The sequence below is a fragment of the Sinocyclocheilus anshuiensis genome, unplaced genomic scaffold, assembly GCF_001515605.1.
Source record: "Sinocyclocheilus anshuiensis isolate Anshui unplaced genomic scaffold, SAMN03320099.WGS_v1.1 scaffold998, whole genome shotgun sequence".
NCBI lineage: Eukaryota > Metazoa > Chordata > Actinopteri > Cypriniformes > Cyprinidae > Sinocyclocheilus > Sinocyclocheilus anshuiensis.
This window is the reverse complement of record NW_015536513.1, coordinates 54280-72411: the sequence shown is the minus strand read 5'-3', so window position 1 is coordinate 72411 and position 18132 is coordinate 54280. Positions and strand designations below refer to the sequence as shown.

At 38.5% G+C, this 18132-nt stretch overlaps 1 protein-coding gene and 1 long non-coding RNA gene across 2 annotated transcripts; both read left to right on the top strand.

Moving 5' to 3' along the window:
• The first annotated feature begins 1662 nt into the window (after window positions 1-1662).
• Window positions 1663-7382, top strand: LOC107692135 (gastrula zinc finger protein XlCGF8.2DB-like). The gene is made up of 2 exons (XM_016491068.1): window positions 1663-1690; window positions 5935-7382. Exon 2 carries the CDS (start codon window positions 5940-5942, stop codon window positions 6996-6998), a length of 1059 nt encoding a protein of 352 aa, XP_016346554.1. The 5' UTR covers window positions 1663-1690; window positions 5935-5939; the 3' UTR covers window positions 6999-7382.
• Window positions 7383-9884: 2502 nt separating this feature from the next.
• LOC107692221 (uncharacterized) lies at window positions 9885-10697 on the top strand. The gene is made up of 4 exons (XR_001634624.1): window positions 9885-10241; window positions 10336-10403; window positions 10534-10600; window positions 10644-10697. It is a non-coding gene; the product is annotated as an uncharacterized LOC107692221 (long non-coding RNA).
• Window positions 10698-18132: the final 7435 nt, after the last annotated feature.

The window sequence follows — 18132 nt, the reverse complement described above, 5'->3', positions numbered from 1 at the left end:
CGGTGTACTGCAAGTCTTAGTAAGCTTTTTCTCAATTTTTACATTTCAATAAGTTTTTTCGTCTTATAGTTATGTGAAAAATATCAACATTGAAATATTCTTTTAGTAACAAGTATCAAGACACACCCTTAGAAATTGAGATAGAAGAGTACATTTATAGGAAATTAATTGATGTATTTGTTCATATTTTAATATCATGTGTTGTCTTATAGTTCTGTGAATAAAACCAACATCTACATGTTCTTTTAAGAACCAGTAATAAGACACACCCCTTAGATCTCAGATGTATTTTTTTATACATTTCACAAGTGAAGCATGGAATAATTGTGCTTTTTGCTCTTCATTTTGCACGTTGCAGACGGTCCCTATCCTGCACTTTTACATTATAAGGTCTATCAGAGACAATACCTTTAAGGCCGATTAAAACAAATAAAACATATTGTGTGTTCTCTTCTACATTTGAAAACAATTATAACACAGTATGTTTCTTGTCCTTGTGCTAAATCGTTAAAGAACTATTGAAGATTTCCGAGGCTGAACCTCTGACAAATGTCAGACGTCGAACCAACTTTATATCGGTAATGATTCAGTGTTTCGAAGCGCTCGATTTACCGCACATGATGGTCAAAATAGTTTAAATGCAATGAGAAAACACACTTTTAAAGGGAATGTTACATTTAAATTTTACAGATTACAAAATACATGCTTTAAAAAGTATTTTGTAATGTATTTCGTTAGATTACTTAATTTTAGTAACATAATATCGATACTTTGGAATACCTAAGGTAAGGGCATATTAACTTTGATGTCTTGTTTTAATGTTAACCACCTCTTAATAAAAATGGGTGGTATTAATGCATTTAAAACAATTATAAGTGAATACATGGAAATAATCCATGTGACATCAGGGGTTCATCCGCAATTATACGAAGCTACGAGAATAATTTTTGTGCACAAAAGAAAAAAAAAAGACTTTATTCACGCTTGATTTCGTCACGCCAGATCTGTTTCCTTCGTTGTTGTGATTTGATCTGAACGAAAACAGCGTATCCGCGTGACGCAGCTGACACAGAACAGCATACGTTTGGATACTCTACAAAATGGCACCAGGGTGACGCGGAGGAGACAAATTGTTAAATAAAGTCGTTATTTTTTGTTCTTTTGCGCACAAAAAAGTATTCTCGTAGCTTCGTACAATTACGATTATTTTACAGATCTCCGTGCTACGTTTCTGGACTTGGGAACATTTCAGTTGTATTGCTGTCTATGCAGGGTCAGACAACTCTCAGATTCCATCAAAAATACCTTAATTTGTGTTCCGAAGATGAACGAAGGTCTTACGGGTCTGAAACGACATGAGGGTGAGTAATTAATGACAGAATTTCCATTTTTGGGTGAACTATCCCTTTAACAGTGCGCTGACTACTGAACTAGAAAGCTGATTGAGATGCATTCAGAGATTTAGTTTATATTTTACTTTCTACTAATTGTTGTCATTCTAAACATACTGTTATAAAGATGGTGTTTATTAAAGAGGAGAGTGAAGACATGAAGATTGAAGAAACATTCAGAGACAAACATGAAGATACTGAGGAACAAACAAAAATGGCGTTTATTAAAGAGGAGAGTGAAGACATGAAGATTGAAGAAACATTCAGAGTCAAACCAGAAGATACTGAGGAACAAACAGGTTGGTTTTCATTCTCAAAGCTGAACTTGCTCATTTGATTCTTACTAAAATGTCCAGTTCTATAGAAGTGAATGATATTTTTAAAGAATGTGTGTCCTAACGGTTTTTCCTGGGTCAAAAAGGGTCTTTGGTGGTGGCAGAGGAACATAATTATGCACATCCTACCCATGTGAACTGCGAGCCAGTACTGATAATAAATCTAAAATAAATGCAAAGAAACCATTTGTAATATTAAACGTCCACTGCTGTGATTGAGTAACATCTTTGCTTATGAGATAAGTATTACATGTGGACCTCTTTTGAAAACTTAATATGCTTTTACTTATACAGTTGTCAAGATCATGAATATTGTTGACAAAGCATCAAATTTATATCTACTCCCACTGAGTTTATATCTCACAATTCTGACTTAATTTCTCTGAATTGCGAATTTGTATCACAATTGTGAGAAAAAGTAAATAGCGAGATGTAAACTCGCAATCGCGAGGAAAAAAAGTCACAATTACCTTTTTTAAAGTTTTTTTTATTCAGTGGCAGAAACAGGCTTGCATAGTTTCTGTCACAGTATGAATGGGTAGCGAAGACACAAGTGCAATAAATGGATTTATTAAACCAAAAATATAAAATAACAAAAACAGCAACAAAAACCACCCCGAAGGGGAAAACCAGAATGATAAATATAAACGGAAAAATACCGGGAACAGGCAGGAACGGTAATGGGCAGGCATACAAACAGAGTGAGACACATCAGCCCAGGACAGCAAACAAAGGGAGCATAAGTAGGGAACCGAATTACAAATGAATAAGGGAAACATGGCTGGAAGCAAATGAATCAATGAACAGATAACGAGAGGGGCGGGGTAACAGGATAGACATGAGCACATGGCACGAATAACAAAACAAACCCCATGTGCTCACAAGAAAGACAGACAGTGACATAAGACATGAGCGCATCTAAATGTCATTATAGGAAACAATTACAAGACTCACCCCATAAAGCTGAAATAAAAGAGTATTTGTATTTTTATTAATTGACGTATGTGTTTACATTTCAATAGCATGTGGTGTGTTATAGTTCTGCAAATTCAACCGATGTCTAACTGTTATTCTATGAACCAGTAACAAGACACAGCCTTTGAAGATGAGATAAAATGCTGTATGTTTACAAAAATGATATGTTAATAGGTTTGAATTTGATTCAATAGCGTGTATCCAAATTTTATTATGAAAGTAAAAGAGACGTCGAAAATGTGGTTGTATGAACCAGCAACAAGACGCACCCTTTGAGGTTGAAATGTCAGACTGTGTATTTTAAATTAATTTATTCACATTTCTGAATTTTAAACTCAGTCAAAACAACTGCAATGTGTTCCTCTAGGGGGCGGTGTACTGCACATCTTAATAAGCCGTTTCTCAATTTTTACATTTCAATAATGTCAACATTGAAATGTTCTTTTAGGAACAAGTATCAAGACACACCCTTAGAAATTGAGATAGAAGAGTACATTTATAGGAAATTGATGTATTTGTTTACATTTTAATATCATGTGTTGTCTTATAGTTCTGTGAATAAAACCAACATCTACATGTTCTTTTAAGAACCAGTAATAAGACACACCCCTTAGATCTCAGATGTATTTTTTTATACATTTCACAAGTGAAGCATGGAATAATTGTGCTTTTTGCTCTTCATTTTGCACGTTGCAGACGGTCCCTATCCTGCACTTTTACATTATAAGGTCTATCAGAGACAATACCTTTAAGGCCGATTAAAACAAATAAAACATATTGTGTGTTCTCTTCTACATTTGAAAACAATTATAACACAGTATGTTTCTTGTCCTTGTGCTAAATCGTTAAAGAACTATTGAAGATTTCCGAGGCTGAACCTCTGACAAATGTCAGATGTCGAACCAACTTTATATCGGTAATGATTCAGTGTTTCGAAGCGCTCGATTTACCGCACATGATGGTCAAAATAGTTTAAATGCAATGAGAAAACACACTTTTAAAGGGAATGTTACATTTAAATTTTACAGATTACAAAATACATGCTTTAAAAAGTATTTTGTAATGTATTTCGTTAGATTACTTAATTTTAGTAACATAATATCGATACTTTGGAATACCTAAGGTAAGGGCATATTAACTTTGATGTCTTGTTTTAATGTTAACCACCTCTTAATAAAAATGGGTGGTATTAATGCATTTAAAACAATTATAAGTGAATACATGGAATATATATGGGCAGGCATACAAACAGAGTGAGACACATCAGCCCAGGACAGCAAACAAAGGGAGCATAAGTAGGGAACCGAATTACAAATGAATAAGGGAAACATGGCTGGAAGCAAATGAATCAATGAACAGATAACGAGAGGGGCGGGGTAACAGGATAGACATGAGCACATGGCACGAATAACAAAACAAACCCCATGTGCTCACAAGAAAGACAGACAGTGACATAAGACATGAGCGCCCGGTGAGTGAATGAACACTTCAACCGTGCGCTCACACTGAAGGACATGGAGCGCGAGTGTCCGAACCCCGGCACGCAAACTGAATCCGAACTTGAATCCAGTGCCAAGACCTGAACACCACGCTCCACACCAACAAGTCGCAAAGGCGAGAGGAAACACGGCTCAAGCCCGCCCGAACCCCGCGCTCACGAATCAGAACCCATAGGGAAGAGCGCATAGCTTGAGTGAGCACGAAACCGCGCCCCCTCACACAAACAGGACACGGACTGTCAGAGCCCTGTCACCAAATTACCAAATAATCCAGATCGCTGTGACAGGACCCCGACAGTACCCCTCCCCAAAAGGGACGCCTCCTGGACACCGAACACCAGAAAACACATACAAACAACAAACAGACTGGAGAGGAAAAGGAAACATAATGCAAACAGATGAAATACAAAACCTTTACACAGTGCAGCATAGGTCAGACAGTGACATAAGACATGAGCGCCCGGTGAGTGAATGAACACTTCAACCGTGCGCTCACACTGAAGGACATGGAGCGCGAGTGTCCGAACCCCGGCACGCAAACTGAATCCGAACTTGAATCCAGTGCCAAGACCTGAACACCACGCTCCACACCAACAAGTCGCAAAGGCGAGAGGAAACACGGCTCAAGCCCGCCCGAACCCCGCGCTCACGAATCAGAACCCATAGGGAAGAGCGCATAGCTTGAGTGAGCACGAAACCGCGCCCCCTCACACAAACAGGACACGGACTGTCAGAGCCCTGTCACCAAATTACCAAATAATCCAGATCGCTGTGACAGGACCCCGACAGTACCCCTCCCCAAAAGGGACGCCTCCTGGACACCGGGAGGCCCAGGAATCTTGGCAGATGACATGGGGGGAGTGGGAGGGTTGCACCAGGGGAGCTCCCACCTATATTGACCCCCGCCGGACAGCCAGGGTGGTGCGGGTGGGACAGACCAGGGGGGTTCAGGATAAACTGAACTAAATAACTAAAAACAATTGTCTTAATGGCCACCTTGGCTGGGATTGGGCAGTCAAAGAGTTCAGGGACGGGAACATAGTGAGGGGCCACCGCCACCTCAGAAGTCTTATGAGCGGGAACTGCCGCCTCGGGAGCCTTGTGAGCGGGCACCGCCACCTCGGGAGAACTGTGAGCGGGCACCGCCGCCTCGGGGAAACTGTGAGCGGGCACCGCCGCCTCAGGAGGATTGTGAGCGGGCATCGCCACCTCGGGAGAATTGTGAGCCGCCACCGCCGCCTCGGGGGAACTGTGAGCAGGAACCGCCGCCTTAGGAACCTTGTGAGCGGGCACCGCCGCCTCGGGAGAACTGTGAGCAGGCACCGCCGCCTCGGGAGGATTGTGAGCGGACACCGCCGCCTTGGGAAGACTGTCAGCGGGAACCACCGCCTTACGAACCTTGTGAGTGGGCACCGCCGCCTCGGGAAGACTGTCAGCGGGAACCGCCGCCTTAGGAACCTTATGAGCGGGCACCACCACCTCGGGGTTCCTGAGCGGGCACCACCGCCTGAGTTGTTGAAAAATCTAATAGCACTTGTAGAAAGTTTTTTGTTTCTAAATTTATTAAGCATAAACAATGAGGCTTAAATCCTGACTGATAACAATTTAAAGACTAAACAATATGGTGAAGAGGTTCTGAGCTTAGTGGGTATTTGATTCTGTATACATGACTAAATGTTTGATGTCTTTTGTTTTGTGCCATTGTTAACTTGTATGTGTCTCTTTTCACCTCAGACCTGATGGCGATGAAAGAGGAGAGTCAAGAATTGAATGAAACGCAAGAGAAAGACCATCATGATTTCACAACTGGAGAAAAATCATTTAGTTGCTCACAGACTGAAAAGACTTCCGCACGAAAAAGAGCTAAAAAAACAGAAACTATAAGTGACTTCTCCTGCCAGCAGTGTGGAAGGAGTTTCAGAAAAAAAGAAAGCCTAAAAAGCCACATGAGCATCCACACTGGAGAGAAGCCATACACCTGCCGTCAGTGTGGTAAAGGTTTCACTCATGATGGAAGCTTTAAAAGGCACATGAGAATTCACAATGGAGAGAAGCCATACACATGCCCTCAGTGTGGAAAAGGTTTCACTCATCATGGAAGCTTTAAAAGGCACATGAGCATCCACACTGGAGAGAAGCCACACACCTGCCGTCAGTGTGGAAAAGGTTTCACTCATCATGGAAGCTTTAAAAGGCATGTGAGAATTCACACTGGAGAGAAGCCGTACATCTGCAAACTGTGTGGAAAGAGTTTCACAACAGAACTTAACCTCAGGTATCACTGGAACAGTCACACTGGAGAGAAGCCATTCACATGTGATAAGTGTGGAAAGAGTTTGAGACACAAAACAAACTTTAAACGGCACATGAGGCTTCACGCAAGAGAAAACATTTTTACATGTCATCAGTGTGGAATGACTTTTACAGACAGGAAACACCTTGAGAATCATGTCATAAGTCACACTGGAGAGAAGACTTTCATGTGCTATCAGTGTGGAAAGGATTTTACACTTAAAGGAAACCTTCAGACTCACCTGAGAATTCACACTGGAGAGAGACCTTTCACCTGCACTCAGTGTGGAAAGAGTTTCACATCTAAAGGAAACCTTCAGACTCACATGAGAGTTCACACTGGAGAGAGACCTTTCATGTGTCTTCAGTGTAAAGAGAGATTCACCTATCAAAGAGACCTGAAGCGTCATTGGAAAACTCGTTGTAGGAGTGCTTTGCAGTGTACTAGGGTTAGGTCTTGCGACACTATACCAGCTGAAGTATCACGATACAAAGTAGTATCATGATACCCTAAAGTATTGTGCTAATATAATGATTGAGTCAGTGAATCCTTCAACTGATCCGTTCAAAACCGCTGATTCATTTAGAAATGAAGCAAATTACTGTTATTATGAATTGCTCAGTGAATCATTTGCCTAATTTGTTCATAAACGCTTTAAAAACCTTGTGAATCTCTATATAATTGCTAGTTCAGGTTTGGCTGAAAGCTGCAGAATGATCAGAATCTGTCTTGTTTTCAAAACTCTCATTTGTTGTTAAAGGCGTGTTGTTTCTTGGAAATGTCATTCTGTTTTCTAGGTACACACCATCCTGTGTGCATTTTTCACATCCGTGTAATTAGGGCTGCACGATTAATCGAATGCGATTGTTATGCGCATTTTGTTAGTAAAGCCGGTTCTGTAATCAGCAGAAAATCATCATCACGTGCTTTCAGATGGAGCAGCATTTACTACACATAACCGTAGTTCTCTGACAAGTTACGCAAAAAAAATCACAGACGATTTTATTGCACGATTATGAAATCGAAGAAATCGCACTGCAATAATGACAGCTGTTTGCATAGCTTCTCAGTGAACTACGGCTCTGTGAAGTAAATGCTGCTCCATCTGAAAGCATGTGAAAATACCACATTTAATAACATGTTTTTACTCCAAACTCGCTTCATAACGTCAGTCGAGTGTTTGAAATAAATCCTTCTGTGAGATGTGGCTTCTTACACAGAATAAGGCACGCAACATATTTCATAGTATTTAAGCAGTGATAAAGGCATTGCATTATAACTATACTTTAATGAAAATTATAATAATAATAACTCAGATAAGCCGTATATTGCCGTAGTCCTGTGTTTATTAGTCACGTTGACTCTTCTGTTTATTCAGCTGCAGCGATAGGCATTTCCTGGGTTTCTTCTGCGAGGCGTATTTGGAGTTTCTCTGGCCTTTGGATGGAGATTTACTGCTGATCACAGAACCGTGCTTCACTGAAAGATACGCATGACAATCCCAGCTTCTGTCGAATCGCGATTCCATTTCGATTTATCGTGCAACCCTACGTGTAATTGAATTCAGCACTCCGAAATGGTAACACTGGCCACCAGCCTTGTCCTGTATTTCAGGGTTCAAACACACTGTTCCTAGCAATGTCCTCAAGTCTTTTGGCTGATTTAAACGTTGAGTATGAATGCGATCCCGACATCATCCGTCATGTTGAAGTTATCATGTGACCTACAACATAACAAGCGCAACAACTTAAAAGATATGAGCGACCGGTTTAATTCATCTATCTGTACATAATTTGATGTTGATAAAATTTGCTCATTTTGTGGTCTTGTTGGAGAAACAGCTGCACTTTTATTGTGATTGTAGTATAACCAATCCATTTTGTGTTGATTTAAGTTTTTATATTTTTAACTCTACTAATATGACCCACAGTTTAATCTTTAAATGTATTATTTTTTTATTACGATAACCCAAAATCATTACCTCTTGAATATGTTATTAATTTCTTTATTTTATGTGCAAAATAGTTCATCCACGTGCAAAACTGGCTTAAATCTCTTTTGTTTTCCTCTTTTTCTTGTTTAATTTAGCTCTTATCCCTCAGGCTTATAAATAACAACAACAAATGCAGTTTTTTGATGCATTATGATTATACGAATATTATGTTTATTCAAATATATTGAGGCTTTTTTCTTCTGTGTATAATCTCATACTATAATGTACGCAAACCCATTATAGTTATGTTTTCTATTATGATTGTTCATTGTTAAAGATACAACCATCTTTCGTTGAGCTTGTATGTAATTAAAAGTTCTGCAGTAATAATAATAAAAAGAAGATAAGGGAGGTGCACTAACACCTCATAGCATCAGTAACATGGCAACCCTACCTAGTACAGTTTTCCTCAATATCTGCACAAAAGGAACGTCGATCAGCTGCTCAAAGATCTCGTCTGTGGAGACGACTGTTGATTATATACTGTATATAATATAATCTGCTATATTATATATGGCTGAATTACCTACTGTTTTTTGACAAACACCAAGGTCGCGTGGTAATTTAATTGCCGTCCGAATCCACATCTCTGAGTTTATGAGAAGAAATCAATTCAAAATTCAGTGTTTAAACCCTTTTTGAGCACTCCCAAACACCATAAGGTAACGTTGCACTTCGGTGTAATTTGCATCCATATTTATTTTTGAAATGCTGGAAAGTATTTAAAAGAACAATACTTCATAACTGCTCCACCACAGCATGTAAACATTCGAAATGGGTCTTTATTATGGCAGCAGCAGGTATGCAATACAATTTTAAAAATAATGTATTATTATAAACATATATCGCGTATAATTATATACAACTATAGGCGTCTGTTTTCCTATTTTTAAACAGGAGATTTAAATAATCAAATAATAAATAGGATTATATATTATAAAATATGCTTGGAATAATAAGAATACATTTTACAGAAGTATTTTTAAATACATTTTACACAATAATAATAAATCTAAATAAAATAAATTTTTTACAGCAAACAATCATGTGACTGGTCACGTGAGCAGCGCGTTCTTGGGTTCGTATGATCACAGAACTCGCTCATCCACTGTTAATAGATCGCCATCTGAATCCATGAGTTTATCCATCCGAATCCATAGGTAATAGGCAAATTTATTTTTAAAGACGTCCATATGAGAAACAATTACCGTCCGAATCGGGCTATAGACAGCAAGGGTCCGTACACGATCAAGGTCCAGAAACGTAGAAAGGAGATCGGTAAAATAATACATGTGACATCAGGGGTTCACCTGTAATTTTACGAAGCTACGAGAATACTTTTTTGTACGCAAAAGAAAAAAAAAAACTTTATTCAAATTGTCATATTCAAATCTCCTCCGCGTCACCCTAGCGCCATGTTGGAGAGTATCCACTGAACGTAAGCAGCGTATGCTGTTCTGTTCTGCTGTTCTTATGGGATCCATACATCTTAAAGACGATTACTAAATATTTATTTAATATGTGACAGGAAAATCTTTGATAAGTATTGCAGATGTGCACATCACAACATGAAATAGACATCGGAGTGATGTATGTGTGCTATTATGTAGAATTCACGGTCAACACTGCTTACATTAGATAAATGTCAGTAATGTAAATAAACATATCTATATAAAGTAACTAAACATGAGTTATCTGTTTTATTTGTTCATTAGTACTACTGATAAATTGAGGAGCATTTGTGTTGGATAAAAAGTGAGTTAACACATCAGCAACTACCTCAACATGTAACTGCAGTATTGAGCAGATAAATCACTGAGGAAACTTGACTCTTGTCTGGATGTTACAGGAACAGAAGAGACACACGTGTGTTTATCCGCTGCGGAGTGACTGATGAAGCAATGCTGAATGCTTTGAGTGAGTACACTATAGTAATGAACAAAACATCTTTTAAATCTTAAGTTGTAGTTTATTTTAATTGATTGTAATTTCAAACAGAGTTATTACAGCACTTTTCAGATTCTTGATTTCTGTGCATTTGCTGCAGAGCTTTTGTGGAGCAGGTGATGGCGGCGTTTGTGAAAAAAAGGGAAAACCTGAAACAAAATCATTATGTTAAAATGACTGCTTGTGTATTGTGTTTGTGCATTTTTGCAGGATCTGAAATGTCTGCAGACTGGTGTGAGCTGTGAGGATGGAGGAGTCCACAGCAGCATCCTGGAAATGGTCCAGTGTCATGGATGAGACGCTCTATCACTCCACCTCTTACTGCCTCATCTGGACCAGATGTTGCTGTGGTCTCTTCATCCTCAGTGACCCCAGAGCCAGCGAGAGCATCTAGAGAAAAACCAAAAGACACTGAGGATGTGAGTTTGGTCAAGTTTGTCCTGCTGGCTTGTTCATACAACATCAGTCAATGGAGCCCACACTTCAAAAGCATAATCAAATAAAGTCATGAAGCTTCTGAAAGTCAGGCTCCATTCACTGATACTGTATGAACACAAACCAGCAGAACAAACTTAACCAAAATCACCTTTTGTGTTCAGAAAAAACCACAAGGATTGAACAGCGTTGAGGCAAGTAAATAATGACTGAATTTATATGTTTGGATGAACTAACCCTTTAAACCCTCCAAATAGAAATTGTATGAAATATATGCATGCATTTATATTATAGTAGTACCGTGAAGAAATAAACTTGAAGAAATAAGCAGCTTTATTGAGTGTTTGTGCCCAAGACACAAAAAAGCATTTACAAAAATCACATTTACATTTCTGCATTTGTCACACTTTTATCCGACAGTGCTCTTATTACAGGGACCCCAATCCCTCAGCAGCCACCCGGAGTAAAGCCAGCGGTGGTGACGACTGCAGAGATCGAACCAGCAACCTTCTGCTGCCCAGCTCACTACACCACAGAAGTAATGAAGCTATATCAAAAATTAGCATGTAATTGTAAACATATGAAATGAAATGCTGACAACATGAATTGTAAAATGTTTTACTCTGTGTAAATGTGTTACAGCTAGTCGTGCTCATGGAGAGCAGCACACAGATGTTTGGAGCAGACAGCAGCAGTCAGATTGTCCCGCACATGTTCAGGGTTGTGTGTTTCAGGAGCATCATCATGGTCTTCCTCATCCTCTCCGTGCACTCAGACAAAGACAGCCTCGATGTCCCTTTCTCATCCATGATCAGATTCAGTCTGACTGCAGCAGTGAGGGTCGTGATGGATGACAGAGACAGCTGAAGGTGGACACGGTGGTCAGCTGCAGAACTGTCTCCGCTGTGTTGAGATGCAGTAGATGTGGGCTCACCGTCTGTAAATACATGATTGTTAGAACAATGTTTGAATAAAGCTTTGTTTCATGTGTCGATGACTTGTATTTATTTATTGTCATGGTTACTTTTATTCTTTTACTCATATATTCATATTTCCTGTTGTTGTCGTCAGTAAATAAAATATAATTGTTTCATTAACTTGTTCATTACTTGACTGAAAATTGTGAAGTATTCACTTTGGCTGCATTTGTCTAGTGTGTATTCATGCATAGCTCTGGCATATGACAAAACTAATTACATTTTGCTTGTTTTACTAAAATTATATATAAAATTAATTAATGGTCAGCATTTATCATAATTATTGTAAGTGTTGGGGTGGGCTAGCAATGCATTCTGGGGTAATCTAATTATTAATTTTATTATTTTTAGTAATTCTTAAATTTTTCCAGTATAAAATCAACAGTCGTCTCCACAGACGAGATCTTCGAGCAGCTGATCGACGTTCCTTTTGTGCAGATATTGAGGAAAACTGTACTAGTTAGGGTTGCCATGTTACTGATGCTATGAGGTGTTAGTGCACCTCTCTTATCTTCTTTTCATTATTATTACTGCAGAACTTTTAATTACATACAAGCTCAGGGAAATATGGTTGTATCTTTAACAACGAACAATCATAATAGAAAACATAACTATAATGGCTTTGCGTACACCATAGTATGAGATTATATACAGAAAAAAAAGGCACAATTATTAAAGGTAAATATCTTTGAATAATCATAATATTCATATAATCATAATGCATCAAAATATTGCATTTGTTGTTGTTGCTATTTATAAGCGTGAGGGATGAAACGGAGTTACAAGAAAAAAGAGGAAAACAGGATTTAAGTCGGTTTTGCTTGTGGACGAAAACATTTGCATATAAAAAGGAAATTAACAACATATTCAAAAAAACAACAATTTGGGGTTTTCATAATAAAATATAATCATTGTGTCATCAATACTCGTTGAGCATGCCATTTCGAACACAGACACTTTGTTCAGCAGGTGAGCCATGCTGGCTACTGCTGCTTGCTATTGCTAACTCTCTCTACCACATGGCTTTACTTAAGGAAACCTAAAACACCCTAGCATCCCTAGTGGTAAGGAAGAAAACTGCCCACGCAATTCTTATTAACAGGCTCATGTCTATTCCACCTCAAATATGGCTCGTGAGATCCACTTTCCTGCAGAGTTTAGCTCCAACTTTGATCAAGCTCACCCACCTGTGATTTTCTAATGATCCTGGAGACATGCTCAGGTGTGTTTGATTAAGGTTAGAACTGAACTCTGCAGGAAAGTGGATCTCGTGAGCCAGATTTGAGGATCCATGGCCTATATGATACAACAGGTTCTGAAAAGGTCTCTTTTGGTTTGAGCCATTCCAGTTCAATTGAGTGGCTAAAGAATGGCCAGTCAATGTTGTTTGTATTCTCCTAGTTGCATTGCAGGGCTGCCTACACAAAACCTGCATGGGCCCAAAGGTACAAAAGTTTCTCTGGCCCGAACGGGCTGACCCACATTGGGCCATCATTGGATTAATGTGGACAGTCCGCTAGTGTGGCCTGCTCACAGAGAGCCTGCGGTGAGCCCAAAGCTGTGGGCCTCGCCTGGACAAGCCTGCACTGGGCCTGTTTAGGTTTGGTGTGGGCTGGCCCTAGCCCACTGTGCACGCAAAAAGCCAGCATGGGACCCACAAGGACATGTTTGCAGGGCCGCCACTTCTGAAATCCACCCACATTTGGTGGGTTGGCAGGTGTTAATGTCAAGCCCTGGTCATGAATATTAATCATCAAACATGGACGACAAGAAACTGATTATGGAATCATTAAATTCTCTCTGATAAATTCCACAAAGATATCAGAAAAAAATGATTCTTTATGCTGGTTCATGCAGTTCTTCATGCTGGTGGAGGGCTGATGATTTTAGGCTTGTTTTGTAGCCACAGGCCCTGAGGCACCTCACAGTCACTGAGTCGACCGTGAGCTCCTCTGTATACCAAAGTATTCTAGAGTCAAATGTCAGGCCATCTGCACGACAGCTAAAGTTGGGCCAAAATTGGATCATGCAACAGGACAGTGATCCCAAGCACACCAGTAAATCTACAACAGAACAGCTGAAAAGAAAAGAACCAAGGTGTTGCAAAAGGCCAGTCAAAGTCCGGAGCTCATCCTGACTGAAATGCTGTGGTGAGAGCTGTGCATAAACAAATATCCACAAACCTCAATAAACTGGAGCAACGTTGTAAAGAAGAGTGGGACGGAATCCCTTCAGAATGATCTGAGAGACTGAAAATGATTACTTCAAGTTATTGCTGCTAAAAGTGGATCTATAGACCAGTTCGGAGTAGACGTCACAGTTACGTCACTTGCAGCTGCGCGCGCATAGTGGTTGCAGGAAAACACTGGGAACAAGTGGAGATAAACGGGTAAAATCCATGGAATAAAAGAAAAACATATTTTTGTGCCTTTTTAACTATTTTGTACCCTATCCGTGAAATTCTCTAGCCGTAAAGGCTATCTCTCCCGGGTTTTCTGCAACCATGATGCGCGCACATCCTGAATATTTACAAACCGATAATTGGTCTATAGGCAGTCTGCAACCATGATGCGCGCGCATCCTGAATATTTACAAACCGATAATTGGTCTATAGGCAGTTGAAACATAGGGTGTCCTAACTTTGTCACACGTGGCTTTTCCATCTTGGCTTTATTTTTGCTAAATAAATAATGACACGTTGAAGTATGTCATGTGATGTTGTTCATCTGAGGTTTTATTTCCTAAATTTGAAAGGGTAAAGAAGAAATTGAGGAGTATCCTGCCAGATACGGTCCTTCTGGCTAATAAAATGTATGTATTTAGGACGTCCTTCATCCCAAATTCTTAACTCTGCAGGTGACTGACAAACTTCATGCAACAGACATTGACGTTGATTTTTTTTTTATTTCTTTTTTATCTTGTCTGCGTATAGACCCTTTTCACATTTCCGGGGCTCTCGGAAGTGAAAGTCATCATAAGAGTGTAAATAAATTCTATAGTAATAATAAATTCTATATAATACATTAAAAAAAAATTCTATAGTGATGAATTGAAACTGCAACAAATATATTTGTGTTCTCATTTGCCACAATAGCAAAAGAATAAAAATTCCATGGTAGTGTTTCAATGACTTTCCAAAAGAGGGAAAAAAAGGTAAATAAATAACAAGAGATTGATTAGTCAAAAGAGTGAAAGATGTCAAATTTGCAGTCACTCCCTCAGCCTTTGTATAGAAACACTTACACAGCAGCGTTAAATAGTTTTATGTAATTTAATGGCAAGGTAAGAAAAAACAATGTTTAGTGTTGTAAATGTACATTAATTAAAAAAAGAAAATATATGAATTTCTAGATTTACGATACTAATAACTGGAAATGTATTATCATATGCATATAACAGACGTCAGTGTGTAAACAAGACTTTTATTTTGCTCTGGCAATGTGACGTCATAAAGCGGCGTCCCTTCTAGCCTTAACTCGCTCCCAGCTTTTGTTGTGATTCGGCTGAAGAAAGGTTTGTGGGTTTTAAGTATTTTAAATCAATGCAAACTGTTCTATCAATTTATATGTTTTTTACAAGTTACGAAAAATTAATGAATCAATCAATCTTAAATATAACGCTGTAATACTTTATTGCTATCATTTCGCTCCCTATTATATCGTGAATAAGTGCATCGTTCAAGAACTGGAAAGAAGAGAGAGAAACTGAGAATCAGAATCATCTGAACCGAGTCATTCGTAAATGATTCAGTGATTTGAATCAGCGCACGCTGACGATATGTTCATTTAAAGGTATTTGGTGAGCAAATAAAACAGCCAGTGGACACTAAGTCTACATCTACATTAATCCAGATACACATCAGGGCTCCAGACTGCAACTAAAAGGGTCGCATTCGTGACCAAACATATTAATTTTTGAGTGAACGTTTTGCTGAGGTCACCACTGGCGACTATATAAATGTACATGTTATGACTTGAAAATTTGCCTTCTTTCCTGATTGTTTTACGATCACATCTTTTGTTATGTTGACGTAATAAACCGAGACGATGCGCATCAAAGTTTTAGTGGAAAAAAAAGACTCAAACCGTACTCATCTCTGACGGCACACCTGCTAAAAGCAGCTCCAGTTGTGCAGCGCGAGAGAGATCGAAATGATGGAGACGTGCAAGTAAAAGTGCAAAAAAGCAGTGTCTATTTCATGCACAACTTGAACAAACTACAACAGGCAAAGCTGTCAGCTGTGTGGACATTAACATTCGCATTTATAATCGATATGACTTTTTGTTTTCTAGAACTTTAATCTATATGCTGTGTTCTGTTAATGTGTGAAGTTCATATTATTTGTAGCGCGCTTGCCGTACAATAATCACGGTAAGCTTTGTGCTTTGTTACTTTTTAATAAACAAAGTAGGCAGCTTTAAAATTCTGCCAAATTCACAACGAAATTCAAACAATAAATACGTTTGGCGCTCCTTTAATGCAGCATGATCGATATCGCTTTAGCGCCTCAGTTTAAGCGGCACGTGAACTTGTATCTTTCTCTTTATTTCTATAACATGAATGAACGTCAAAAAGTATTTTATAAGATGGCCTACAGTACAACTTACTGAAATGTCTCATGTAATCGCTCATTCGGTGTTTCAAACTACGGAAAACATGTAAAGCTTGTAAACAATGTCCCGTAATAATCATTTATCTCAGAATAACCATTCTGCGTCCATATCATCAGTCAGCTAGAAAAAAGAGGATTTTTTTTGCTAACTTTATGCGCTATATTGCATATTCATATTTTTGCTTAACCTGTTGTCTACATGATAAGAGAATGCAAGGAGCTAAAGATAAAATTCAACACCTCCTATACTGTAATTGCATGTTACTAATGAAGAAAAACAGACTGGATATGTGAAAGACGTATGTCAGCATTTATAGGATGCATTGAGGAGGATCCCAAACTTCACTCAGTGGCCAACTGATGCTGACATAGTTATGGTCCATGTAGTGAGCACCAGTGTTGGGGAAAGTTACTTTTAAAAGTAATGCATTACAATATTGCATTACTCTAATTACGTTACTTAGTTACTTTTTTATGGAAAGTAATGCGTTGCGTTACGTTACTTTTGCGCTACTTTTTAAATCTGGACAGGGCTTGCTTGTTTGTTTTTAAAATAAAAAACTTATATTTTTGGCAAATATAAAAGCCTTTTCACAGCAAAAGTGAAATGAATAAGCCTCAGGCTGAAGGGAAAGTACATTTACGTCCGTACAGTAGAATACAGAAGAAAACATTTCAACACACTTCAGCAATAAAAAAAGTAATTTGTGCTTATTAGTACGGTTGAACTGGATCATCGAAGGTCAGAAGCAAAGACATTGGTTAATAGAATGGGATTAAATACATAAAGGATATTTGTGTTGTTTAACATTTAATTATTGCAGGTTTGCGTCATATTCAGAGTTGCATTATTTTTATTCATGTTGAGGAATACTGAATCTGTGTTTTTTTTGTGAGTGAGATGAATTAATGCATATTCATATTTATTTTAGAACTACAGTAACATCTTCTGATTTCTCTCAACATGGGGACAGCAGAGCTGTCAATCAATAAATTGAAAAAAAAAAGTAACTTGCGTTACTTATTTGAAAAAGTAACTCCGATATTCTCTTGTAAATTCAAAAGTAATGCGTTACTTTACTAGTTACTTGAAAAAAAGTAATCTGATTATGTAACTTGCGTTACTTGTAATATATTACCCCCAACACTGTTCATGACATTGGCACAGATTCTGTGTAATAAACAATTCTTTGACTTTATGTATTTCTTAAGTTGGAAAAGACGTTTAGTTCCCACTTTAAGTGAACCTTAGTTCCCAGGACATCTACAAAAATGCTAATAAAGACGTAAAAAGATGAAACATAAACACATGACAGTATGACTGAAATGTTAAGTGTTAAAAAAGTTTTGATTCTTATAGGAGCCAATGGCTCCTTAGTTGATTTTTTGTCTGGAGCCCTGCACATGAAGACGGCATTTTTGTTTTAAAACACTCTCCATCCATACTAGCATTTTAAAGCATTTTCCAAAAGATTCTCATCCACACTGAAACATCAGAAAACGTTAAATTCGCTTTACTGCACATGCGCAAAGCCTCAAACAGCTCACTGAGACAATACAGACAAAACAGACAAATTAATTTCTCTTCCGAGGGAACTCGAACTTCCTCTAGTGGTCGCTATGGGAAATGCCTTCAGCGTGACCGGTGTCTGAAGCAGGTGTCTAAACATGACAA